This window comes from Ambystoma mexicanum, chromosome 2q, assembly GCF_040938575.1.
Source record: "Ambystoma mexicanum isolate Mex_15411 chromosome 2q, UKY_AmexF1_1, whole genome shotgun sequence".
Lineage (NCBI taxonomy): Eukaryota > Metazoa > Chordata > Amphibia > Caudata > Ambystomatidae > Ambystoma > Ambystoma mexicanum.
Genome location: NC_090924.1, coordinates 279,911,824 through 279,924,360, shown reverse-complemented (window position 1 = coordinate 279,924,360; position 12,537 = coordinate 279,911,824). Strand labels below are relative to the sequence as shown.

General features: G+C 53.3%; 1 protein-coding gene across 8 annotated transcripts in view; it reads left to right on the top strand.

The window, feature by feature from the left end:
* The window catches only part of TRRAP (transformation/transcription domain associated protein), a 2,065,012-nt gene that overhangs the window by 1,876,535 nt on the left and 175,940 nt on the right, over positions 1-12,537 (top strand). For all 8 annotated transcript variants that reach the window (XM_069647248.1, XM_069647247.1, XM_069647244.1 and 5 more), the window contains one exon: positions 7,863-8,124. In XM_069647248.1, the coding sequence (XP_069503349.1) occupies positions 7,863-8,124 (262 nt within the window). The remainder of the gene's footprint in view (positions 1-7,862; positions 8,125-12,537) is intronic.

Genomic DNA, 12,537 nt, shown 5'->3' with positions numbered 1-12,537 from the left:
GCAACAATAGGCACTTATTGGCAACAAGTTGTCAGAGGAAAACTTTTAAAAGACACTATGGTGAGCCTTAAAAATGAAGCCCATAAAAAGAGTAAAAGATGAGTGTTGAAAAAGGTTCCCACTCACTAAGGTATAAGGAAAAATAATCCACTACTAAAGCAAAAAGTTCTGTGGTTGACACAGGTCAGGAATATTTATCATTGTTATGAAAACCTTTCCCAACACATTCCTTCCTTTTTACTTAAATTATTCAGACATGTACTACACTGTAATCATTCACTTATGTCTGCATTTATTTCTCCTACCTCAACTGATGTACACTTTGTTCACTTACTATTGTCACCACAATCTGCAATGCAATCAATATGCTTATCATGCCTTAAATTCCATGGTTTATACACCAATTCTGTGTACCGATATTCAACTGTCACAAAACCACCAACCCTCACACTTTGAACACTTTTCGCCTCATACTAAATCACATCGTTTCACACTATTCTGGTGTATGCTTTCTACCGTCAATAAACACCATATCCTGTATTCTCACCATAGCCTTGAAAAAGACCCATGTTGGGTCGAACACATGTCAGTTGAAGTGTGTAGATAAATCACCCTAAACACGAAGTCACGAGATTTCTCATTTTTGCTTCAGAGTTCAATTTAACTAGACAGTAAATAATAACATCTCTGACCCAGCGCCCGTGTGATTCGGTTCTTACCCAAAACCCACTCAAACTGGCATTAGTCGGGGGGCGTGGCCAACTGCCGATCCATGCACAGGTGAATCGTAGGAGCTCCTGTGCGGCCGCTGAAATCCGCGTGAAATCCTGGGTATATTCCCCATAGATGCAATATGGAACGCTGGGGAGTGGAGTTGAACTGCCGGTGAGCCCAGTAATCCGTCTGAGCAGGGCTGTGGAGCTCTAGGGGTCTTATTTGTTAAGCCGAAAAGTTTGGCGTTTTGGCGGGAAGAAGGCGCAAGATGGCCCCGGTGGAGCTGTAGGAGAGAGGAGAACGAGTCGCCTGGAGCCTTTGGTGACTGGTGGCGATGGTCCCGAGGCGCCCCTCACAGCGGTGAGGGAACGGACTGGGCAGGTGGAGGGAGAAGAGCCTTGGAGTCGGTGGCCGGCACCAAAGCGAGTTGCTGGTGCGGGGGACGTTGTTCGGCCCGCGGGAGCAGTGGCGGGAGGAGACCCGGCGGGGAGCCAGAGGCTGGCACTGGAGGAGGAGCGGCCCGGAGGACTGGGTGAGAAGGCGCTCTTTACTGCTGCAGCAGGGACTGGAGCTCGAGCCCCGCTGCAGGGAACGGGCTCCTTGATGGAGCGGGAAGTTCAGGCAGCGCTGCTGTGAGAGCGACGATCGCGGCGCCAGAGGTGAGACGGGTCCCCGGGAGGTGGAGAGGGACGGGGACCCGTGTAGAAGGAGCCCTGTGAAGTGACTGTGCTACTGGTGGCAGGGCCCTGGAAAGCAGAGAGCCCAGGTGTCGGCACGTAGGACGAGGAGGCTGGGAGTGATATTGACTCACCATAGGTGTGAGTCAGTGAGATAAAACGGCGATTCCCCCTGGCTACAGGCCTGGAGCAGGCCCTTAAGGAGACATTGAAGTGTGAGACTGAAGCCCCTAGGGAGGTTGGATCTCTGGTCCCCCTTTGGAAGGGGGGCCCTGGGGATCCCCCTCATTGATCTTGGGTGTGCTATACGTCCAGCCCCAACGAGGGCGCATTGAGTGGAGGGGGAAGAGGGGCTCACGAGGAAGGAGGCTCCCTCCCTTCCCCCCCCCCGGACCGAAGTGTGGTGTACGGAGAGGACCTGGGGGACTGGCCTTGAAGGAGGAGGAGTCCAGCTTGGAGAGTAGTGCTATAGCCAGGCGGCTAGGGTGGAGACGGCGGAGGTTGACGACACCAAAGGGGACACGCCGGAGAAGTGGGTGGAAATAGGCTTGAGGCAGCCAGGAGAGACTAATTTTCGGAACTGTGCTTGGAGGGTCCCTTCTGGGAGCTGGGGATCATGGGAAAAAACCAGCAACGGATGGAGAAATATGCAGAAGTGAAAGAGGCCTCAGAGGCAAGAGGGCCCAGACCGGCAGGAGGTCCCCCAGGGGGAGGAAAGAAGCCCGGTGACTTTAGACTCTTTAATGGAGGCAATACAGGTCTCCAGAGCCACTCTTCAAGAAAGTATTAAGGAGGTTGGAGTGGACGTCTCACTGGTGAGGGCGGACCTCAGCAAAGTCTGCGAGAGAGTACAGAGAAAAAACAAAGAGGTGATGGCTGGAAGGTTTAGACTGAATCTTAACCACTGGCATTGCTCGGGGCAACCCTCCAGACCATCGTTCTTCGCCTGCCAAGCCATTACAGAAGGGGAAAGACCATATGCAAATCAGGCTTGGCCCTACCCCAAAAGGGGAAGTTCATCCCGAACTGCTAGGTCACATCCCTTCTGCACGAGACCACAAGCATCCCCAAACATGTTTCACCCTTGTTGGGGCTCATCAGTGAGGAGTAGCTTGGGTCTCTAGGCCCAGCAGGCACGGTACAGAGAGTCAGTACGGTGGAGGATGATGTCCAAAAGCTGAAAAATCAGGTGGCGGGCCTAATAGGCGCAACTCTTACCTTGGAAATTAGGGCCGAGGATGCGGAAGGTCACTCCAGGCGCTGCAAAATCCATCTGGTGGGGGTCCCGGAGAGAGAGGAGGGCCCTAGTGCTGAGCTGTTTGTGGAAAACCTTATCCTAAAAGTCTTGGGGATCCGGGGCCTGTCCAATCTTTTCACAGTGGAGAGGGCACATAGAGTTCCGGGGAGGCCTCCACCGCCGGGCGCCCCGCCGAGAGTGATGGTAGCCAAGATTATGAACTTTAGAGATCGTGATACCATTCTGCAGGATGCTCGCAAGGTGGGACAATATGCGATTGGAAGTGCAAAATTGAGGATCTTTCCGGACTTTACCCTTGAGGTACAACGCCAGAGGAAATCCTACGACGCGGTGAGGAGCCGTCTGAGAGAACTCAATTTAAAGTATATGATGATTTACCCAGCAAAGTTAAGTGTTGTCAGGAGGGAAGTCCTGGTTTTTCGCTAGTCCGAAGGTGGTGTGGAACTGGTTGGACATGGGGCAACATAAAGAGGACCCCTCTCCGGCTAGCCTGGGGGGAGGGACGGCTTGAGGTAGGGAAAGGGTGGACTAAGTTTGATATGGGATCGAGGAGGGGGGCTTCCCCGGCAGGTGAGACTCCAGGAAGTGAGGTGGTATGGGGGAGGGAGGGAGAGCTGCAGATGGGGCAAGTGGTGAAGCCCCTGGTTTAACCGACGCCACTAACTTCCAGCTCCGGGTGAGAGAGGGAAGAGGGGCGGAATAGTGAAGTGGGTCTACTGTTATGGTGGGAGGAGAGGGAACGGAACATAGGGGAGGGAAGGGGGAAGAGGGGAAAGGGAGAGTGGGGGGGAGGGTCAGGGGTGGGGGGGAGTTGGGGTGGACAGGACCAAGTTGGGGTTCGGTGCGGGAGGGATGGAGGGGGATACGGCCATTGGAGGGGTACCTTCACACAGCAGCTAGCCATGGGAAGAGGCGGAAGGGATTAAGTTATAGATATGGAAGAGGGGTTGACGGGGGGTGGGGGGGCACGGTTCTGGCATGCCGAAAGAATAAAATGGGAGGTTTGAAGATTGGGACATGGAATGTGCGAGGGCTGGGGAGTTATCAGAAAAGGAGGAAGTTGGGGGAATATTTGAAGAAACAGGGGATACAGGTGGCCATGTTGTAGGAGAGACACGCGGATGTAGAGGTGTTGGGGAAGCTTGAGAGGCCGTGGGGGGGCCAGATACAGGGTACAACATACTCCACCCAAGCGAGGGGGGTTCTCATCTGGGTGGCAAGGGGGGTCCCGCTGAAGTTGGAGCGGGGGGGTGACTGATGGGGGCGGTAGGACGGTCCTGGTATGCGGTACATGGGAGAACAGGTCACTGTGTATGGTCAACTCATATGCGCCCAATGTGGATGATGAAGAGTATTTCCCCTCAGTGCTGCTGATGATGGGGGCTTACAGAGCTTACAGAGGGTAAATGATAATATGGGTGGGGAGACTTTAATTGCCATCTGGATGAGCGATTGGACGGATATGGTACGAGAGGGGGATCAAAGAAATGTATGGCAGCCTCGCTGCGGGAGATACTGCGGGAATTGGACTTGGTGGAGCTCTGGAGAGAGAAACATGGAGAGGAGAGGGGTTTCTCCTATTACTCGAGTGTACATGGTTCTTACTCGCGCTTGGACTATTTGATAGCGGGAAGGGAATACTGTCACTATTTTGGGGAAACGGAGTATCTGGGGCGGGTTCTATCGGACCATTCTCCTCTGGTGACGACGTTGGGCGGGCCCGGTGAACACCCACTGCGGCGGTTAAGGGGGGAGGCGATGAGAGATGGTGCATTTGTGGCGGAGCTTAGAGAGGAGATTGGCCGGCACTTTGAACTGAACTAGGGCACGGTGGACACTAGGGGGGTGTTATGGGAGGCCTTTAAGGCGTCCATTAGAGGGAAGTGTGGAAGCTTGGATAGGGAGGCTGCTGGGGGGGGCAGAGGTGGGGGAAACCCTGGCGCAAGCACTGGCGCTCCATCAGAAAACCTTGACAGAGCTGTCGCACTTTGATGAGAGTAGACGAGATGTGAGGCTCCACGGGGAGGGAGATAACTCTTAGCATGGCTCATTAGCAGAGAAAACCCGAGCCGCGTCATAACCCAGGTCCGGTCTAATGATGGTGGGACAATCTGGACAGAAAAAGATATCAACGCGGCCTTTGTGGCATACTATAAGGTGCTCTATACGAGTGAGAGGGGGTACATAGAGGTGGAAGTGGAGGATCTCATGGAGATGCTTCAACTGCCGAAGCTGGATGAGGGTAGTCAAGGGGAGTTGGAGGCCCCCATAGGGGAGGAGGATATAAGATGGGCGATACGAGCTATGAGGAGGGGTACAGCGCCGGGCAGTGATGGTCTCCCGGTAGAATTTTATGCAGAGGTCTCCGATCTGCTCGTTCCGCAGCTCCTGAAGGTTTATGAGGAGGCGTTTCAGGGAGGGTGTCTCCCGGAATCGATGAGAGAAGCAAGGAGGGGAAAGATCTGAGGGATTGTGAGGCGTACCGGCCCATCTCGCTTTTTAATGTAGATGGGAAAATCCTAGGGAAAATCCTGGCGGCCAGATTGGCAGTGGTTGCGCCGAATTTAGTACACCCTGATCAATGTGAGTTTATAGGGGGCAGGAACACGTCGGGGAATATTTCCTGCCTTCATCATGTGATGGATCACGTGAGGTCACAGAAGCGGGACATGGCTATAGCGTCATTCAACGCAATGAAAGCGTTTGACTCCCTGGAATGGAAGTGGTTATTCCGGGTGTTGCGGGACTTTGGATTCGGGGAAAATGTGTGCAGATGGCTATCCCCGTTGTATACAAAACCGCTGGCGATGGTAAAAACTAATAACTGGGTTTCGGAAACATGAGAGTTGGAGAGGGGGATTAGGCAGGGGTGTGCGGCTTCCCCAATTTTGTTCGCTTTGGCGCTGGAACCGTCTGCGGCATACCTTCGGCAGGAGATGGGCGAGGCTGGAATTGAGGTTGATGGCCGAAGGCACATTGTATCCCTATATTCGGATGACTTGTTATTATATGTGGGGGACCCTAGGTTATTCCTTCCGGACCTCTTAGAAATCTTGAGAAATTTCAGAGCCATGTCGGGGTTCCATATAAATCCAGAGAAGTCGGTTTTGTTTCCGTTGGGGGGGCTACGGGAATGCCCAGAGCAGGATCTACCGGAACTGGGTATAAGATGGGAGATGGAGTCCTTCCCAGACCTGGGGGTGCGGGTGTTCCATGATGTAGTGGATACGTTCATACATAACACTGGGAGGGTGCTATCTAAGATAGCGGACTCCATCCAGTTCTGGAGGGTTTTACCACTCTCACTGATGTGTAGGGTGGCATTATGTAAAATGGTAATCCTCCCGCGGCTGCTGTATTTTTTTGCAAATATACCGTATGTGGCAAAAAAGGTGTTTTTTAGGATGTTGGATGTCAGGATCAGGGAGCTGCTCTGGGACTCGGGGAGGAGGCGGGTGTCCCTGCAAACCTTGCGGAGACCGAGGGAGAGTGGGGGTCTGGGTCTCCCGGATTATGAAAAGTATTTTGTGGCGGCACAACTGCAATCGGTGCTGGTGTGGGATCATCCGGGGGTGGAACTCCTGGGATAATTGGTGGGGCCCTTGCAGCAAGAATGTAGGCCGGCGGACCTCTTGTGGTACCCACTAGGTAATGTGGGGACATCGGTGGTTTTTGAAGCGGTAAGAGAAAGGTGGAGGAAATATGTGGGTGGCAGGGGGGTTAAGGGCTGCTATGAGAAGAACCTCTCATGACAGGCAATTGGGAGGGTAGGGATACGAATGCTACGGGAGAAGGGATGCGAAACAGTGGGGGACTTTTTTGAGGGAGGGCAGCTCCTTACCTGCAATGTGTGGTGTGAGAAGTTTGGCTTGCCGCGGGGAGTTTTTCTGGCATACGGGGCGGTGGTTCGGAGGATGGCAGAGTTATGGGAGGGGATACCTGAGGAGCCGGACTCATGCCCGGTTCTCCGAGTGTTACTCGATCGGGCTGGGGGAAGAGGACGTATCTCACGGGTATATAAGGCCCTCGGAGAGAGACCAGTAGAATGAGAGCTGAACTTTAAGGAGAAGTGCAAAAGCGGACATGGGGCGCCAGATATCGAGTGAAGAGTGGGAGAGGGTCTGGGACCTGGTTCGGAAATCCTTGAGGAATGCCCGTTTTCAGTTGGTCCAATTTAATATTCTGCATAGGGTGTATATTACCCCAGTGGCACTTAAGGCGATGAGTGGAGAACATTCGGGTGATTGCCCCAGATGTGGGTCAGGGGATGCGGGATTCTGGCATATGGTCTGGGAATGTGGGATAATAATAAAATACTGGGATGAGGTGCTTAAGGGAATAAATGAGCTACTGGGAGCCAACCTGGAGAGAAGCCCAGAGACCTGTCTGTGGGGGAATCTACCAGGGGGGAAACGTAACAAAGTATGGAACAGAATGGGTCGGTTTCTACTTATACTGGCGAAACGCAGAGTGGTGATTGCGTGGAAGTCCCCCCTGGGTCCAACAACTCCGCTCTGGAGGAAAGATGTCCGAAGATGGGGCTTAGCGGAGTTGGCGGTTCTGCAGAATTTGAAGGTGGAGGAGGAGGCGGGGGAGGTAACGGTTGACTGGTCCCAATTGTTGAACGACCTTGCAAAAGACAATGATCTGCGCCCTCCGTGAGATGACGTATCTGGAGGAGATGCAATAAGAAGGGAGAGGGGGAGCGGTTTGTGGATGGGCTGACTCTACCCTCCATGAACATCAATATTTGTGCTGGGCTGCTGTGGCTAAAGAAAATCGGAGATTAGTTTTGGGGGCGGGGAAGGGGAGGGGGGGGAGTTTGACAGGGGGTAGGGGTTGTGTGGTTGGGTGTGTTTGGGTGATCTAGTGTTGGGCCTGATTTTTGGGGGCGGGGGGAGTGCCAAAGGACTGTTGTATTGAACGGTCAATTAAAAATGTTTGTAAGAAGGGATGTTAAGGGGGAGGGGAAGTTGGACCTGTTTAAGGCTTATGTGTTTATTGAAAAGGCAAATAAAAAGTGTTTTTAAAAAAAAAAAAAAACTGGCATTAGTCAGTTTCATATTAGTTTCCCATTACAATGTTGAGGTTTAGAATAATGCTAGAGCACATGATTTGAAATCGTTCTTTGGTAAAGCATTTATTTCAGTATTATTTTCTATAGGTGGTTTCTGAGATACTGAGAATGGTTATTTCCTTTCTTGCTATGTTAGGTCCTCCGCCAGCTGCAGCAAGGACTAGCAAAATGCTACTCTGTCGCATTTGAGAAAAGCGGCACTGTATCTGATGCTAAAATCACACCTCATACGTTGAACTTCGTGAAGAAGTTGGTCAGCACGTTTGGAGTGGGCCTTGAGAATGTGTCTAATGTGTCGACCATGTTCTCAAGCGCTGCCTCGGAGTCTCTGGCAAGAAGGGCACAGGCTACCGCCCAGGATCCAGTATTCCAGAAACTAAAAGGTCAATTTACAACAGGTGAGCCTATCTCTGCTAATGTTTTGTCAGGTATAATCTTGATGTATGGTTTCGATCATATTAACAGAATGTTCGAGTATCTTTATCCAAGTCCACTGATATAATACTCCTACATGTTTGCTATATTACTCCCACAAGCCTTGCTTCCCCAGTATATGTTCCATGCCTTCTTCCTTCTCTGTTTACCCAGTCAGGAATGTATAGTACAGTAGTTGGAATAAAATGAGCATGGTCAATGACAACTACTATTACTCCTACGTCCCGTCCCCTTTCCTCCATACTTATGGGACATCTCTCCGTCCTGTGGGACGGGACCGGAGCACTTTGTAAAAAGCATGCAAATTTTTTTCAAAAATGTGTCCCTCCTCTCTTTCCTGCGCGGGACCCGGCACGTGGCTGTAACCCCGCCCACCTTGGCTCCGCCCCACGCATCGCCCATCAGTCCTTTTCTCCGCACGATCGGGGCCAGACGCACTTGCATCCTCGGAAGAGTTTCTTCCCTGTTTTCCTCTCTGGCTCTCGCTAGCGTTCGTTTACTAGTGTGTCTTTGTCTTTTAAACTAGATTTTCCAGACTGTTCATCGTGTCACTGACGCTTCGCGAGGGTGGATCCCCATCCTCTTTGTTTAGAGTGTTTGGGTCCGGAACACCGTTGGGACTCCTGTTTTTACTGTGACTCCCTTTCAGTCCGGGCACTTAAACGTCGGTTGGAGCGGTGGGAGGAGGTGTTCGGACGAACTCCTCCTTCTCATTTTCAGGTGTTCATCGACGAGAAGAAAAAACGCCCGGTAAGTTCTTTACTTTTCAGAGCACCCCGGCCGGGGGATACCTTTCTAGGTTCCTCTCAGGCCGGGAGGGGCGTTGATCGCTCTGTGACCGGGGTTCGCCCTGAGGTGCCTGTTGGGCCTAATAATTCTACCAGAGTTTTCCCCGAAGGTCTCCGGTGAACACAGGCCCCTTACGGAGTACACTCCGAGGCCCCTCCTGTGGGGGGTGTTTGTAGACCCAGTTCTACTGAGTCGTGGGGTACCGGAGCTTGCTCTGAGGATCTCTTTCGGCTTCCCTCAAAAACAAAACCGCGGTGCGCCCCGAGGTCTTGGCTGGGATTGAGGTTACCGAATGGATGTTCGAGGCCTGTGCCGATAAGGCTTCTACCGGGCCTAGGTCCGAGGTCCCTCGTACAAAGGATAAGGCTACCAACAGTTCTGAGGGGCCGGGCAAGGCCCTGTCAGTGAAAGCGGTTTCTCACCGTTCCCGCTCTTGTGGTGACACCAGATCTGTTGAGGGGGCAAAGAAGAAAGTTTCTTCTTTTACCGGCAGTGCCGAGGCCCTTCCTTCGAAGGCTCAGTTGGCGGTTGGTATGTCGCAGAAACATTCCAGGCCTCATAGTACCGGCTCTGCCGAGGTTCCTTATGTTAAGGCTAAAATTAAGACCCCTGACCCATCGACGGGGACCCCTGCCTCACTTCCTCATGTGCCGCAGTTCCCCTCAGATGAGGACAAAATGGCGGCCGTTCCCGCCACGACCACGGCGGCCATTTTAGGTACTACCCCTACAACTACACCATCGGCCCCTGGTGTAGGGTTCGGTCCTTTGGGTGAACCTAAGGTCCCTTGTGCGCATCCTTACCGGCCGGTTTATGATTGGAACGCCCGGATGCCTCTTCTGCACAATGTTTAGTTGCCCGCGGGGTCGGCTCCCTTGATTTATGTGGATACGTCGGTGGAGGGGCCGGTGTGGCACCCTTCCCCGTTACGTCCCTGGATTTGTCCACCTCATGAGAGGCCTCCTCAGGTTCCGAAACAATCTCCTGAGGACGCCTTTTTCAGTAAATTTCAAGCGCTTATGCGCACCGACCCCATGAGGGAATATTTCAAAGGGCTTTTCAAGGAGATATGTCCACCTGCGCCTCCGGCTCCACCCGTTCCGCCGGTGGTCCCGCTGGCGCCTCCCTTGCCCGTGGTGCCTCCCCCTGCGCTTCCGCCTTTGCCACCATTGTCCCCAGTGGACAAGGCAGTGCCTGACATGGCTCAGCAGGATCCTGACCTGTCAGATGACCCTCAAGGCGATCAGGACAACGAGGACCTTCCCCGCTCTATCAGAGCTTTCCAGAACCGGGTGCTGGACATGATGAGTTTCTTAGATGTTCCGGTGCCCGAGGCACCCGCTCCGCAGGAGGGCGTGCTTTCTGGGGCGTTCACCTTGTCTCCTTTGGAGCGTACCGGCCTGTTCTTGCAGAAGGACGTTCTGGCCGAGGTCCGAAGAGTTTGGGAAAAGCCACACTCGGGACTTTTTGTCAATAAAAAGATTGACACGAGGTACAGGCTGCATTCTTCGGAAGAAGTGGCCTTGTAGTCTTGTCCGCCTCCCTCCTCCACAGTGGTGGCTGCAGCTACGTTGCAATCCAGGCCTGCCGCATCCTCCTCCGCGACGGCTACTTAGGTCTTGGGAAAGGAGGACAAGCTCCTGGACTCCCTAGGGAGGAAAATCTTTGCCAATTCGGCCTTACAGCTCAGGCAGGCCAATGCAGAATTGATTTTGGCGGTAGCTACCATGCGGATGTGGAGAGGTCTGTCGGAGTTTGGGGAGCACATTCCGGTCGAGAAGATGGAAGATTTCAGAGGGGGCCTTTCCGATGCCAGGGTCTTGGCCCAGGATCTCCTGGAGGCTGCGGCTCATCACGTAGACACCTCGGCTCGGGGCCTGATGCTTGGGGTTGATACCTCGCGGCAAGCGTGGCTGCATGCCACTAAGTTTTCGAAGGAAGTGCAAGACAAGGTTCTGGACCTTCCATTCGATGGTAAGGAGCTTTTTCACTCTTCTACTGATGTAGAGCTCACCAAAACCAAAGATAGCACTCAGACGGCTAAATCATTGTCTGTTCTTGTTAAAGCTCCTTTCAAGTCTCAAAGACCGTTGTCACAAAGTCGACCTTCCTCTGGATTTAGGGGCTTCCTCGACCGAAAATCTCGCAGAGTGGATACTCCTGCGGGGAATAAACGCCATAGACAACAGCGTACAAGGTTTTTCTCCCGCTCCTCAGCCTCCTCATCAGGTTCAGGTGGCACCGCCAACGATAAGCCTGCCAAATGAGGGTTTTCCGCACTCGCACAAGACCCCCGTGGGAGGACGCATTGCGTCTCATTGGGAGGCGTGGCAGACCATCACAGAAGACAGATGGGTCTTGTCAGTCGCTCGAGCGGGCTTCCGCTTACCTTTACCCCCTACCCCACCCCTCAACCCTCCTTTTCAGTTGTCGGGCTCACCCTCCCTCAAGGCCGAGGTTCAGAAACTTCTGCACCTCAGAGCTGTGGAACCCGTTCCCCTTGGGGAGCGAGGGGAGGGTTTTTACTCCCGGCTGTTTACGGTGCCCAAACCCAACCAGGCTGGCCTGCGCACCATCCTAGACCTTTCCCAGTTCAATCTTTTCCTACCCAAAGAGAAATTCAAGATGATCACGCCCGACCAGATTCGCTCCTCTTTGCAGATGGGCGATTGGCTCAGCGTGGTGGATCTTCAGGATGCGTACATGCATATCCTGATTTGGAATCCACACAGGAGATACCTCCGCTCCTCTTTGAGAGAGGAGCACTTCCAGTTTCGGGTGCTTCCTTTTGGCCTCAGCTCGGCGCCGCGTGTCTTCACGAAGATGATGTCGGTGATTGCGGCCTATCTTCGTCTCCAGGGTATCCATGTGTATCCCTATTTGGACGACTGGCTCCTACGCAGCCCTTGTCCGTTGGCAGCAGCGGGCAACCTCCAGTTTCTCCTTCAGCTCCTGTTCCATCTTGGGGTGTCGGTGAACTGGCGGAAATCCTCCATGACGGTCTCACAGGACCTGACTTTCCTGGGTTTTCGTTGGAACACAATCGACTGCCGAGTGTATTTGACCGGGGACAGAATGGCGGATCTCTGGGCCACTGGTCAGATGTTTGCGCAGTTGGAGAGCATGTCGGCCTGGTGGTTCCAGAGGCTTCTTGGCCTCATGGCTTCGTGTGTACTGGCTCTTCCCCTTGCTCGTCTCAAAATGAGACGGACCCAGATGGCTCTTCCGAGTTCCTGGCGTCAGGCTGTGGACCCGGATTCCAAGTGGATAATGATTCTGGATTCCATGAGAGTGGACCTGGACTGGTGGTCATCTCTCAGCAACCTGTCAGTGGGTGCGGCGTTTCAGGACCCAGCCCCCATGGTGACGATCACGACAGACTCCTCCCTTTTGGGGTGGGGTGCGACGTTAGATCTTCTTCAGGCCTCGGACCTCTGGTCGCCTCAGGACAAGCTCCTGCACATAAATCATTTGGAGCTTCTGGCGATCTTTCTGGCGCTCAAGGCGTTCAGACCGCTCATTGTCAACAAGGTGGTCCGCATAAGAACGGACAATGTGGTATCAATGTATTACATAAACAAGCAAGG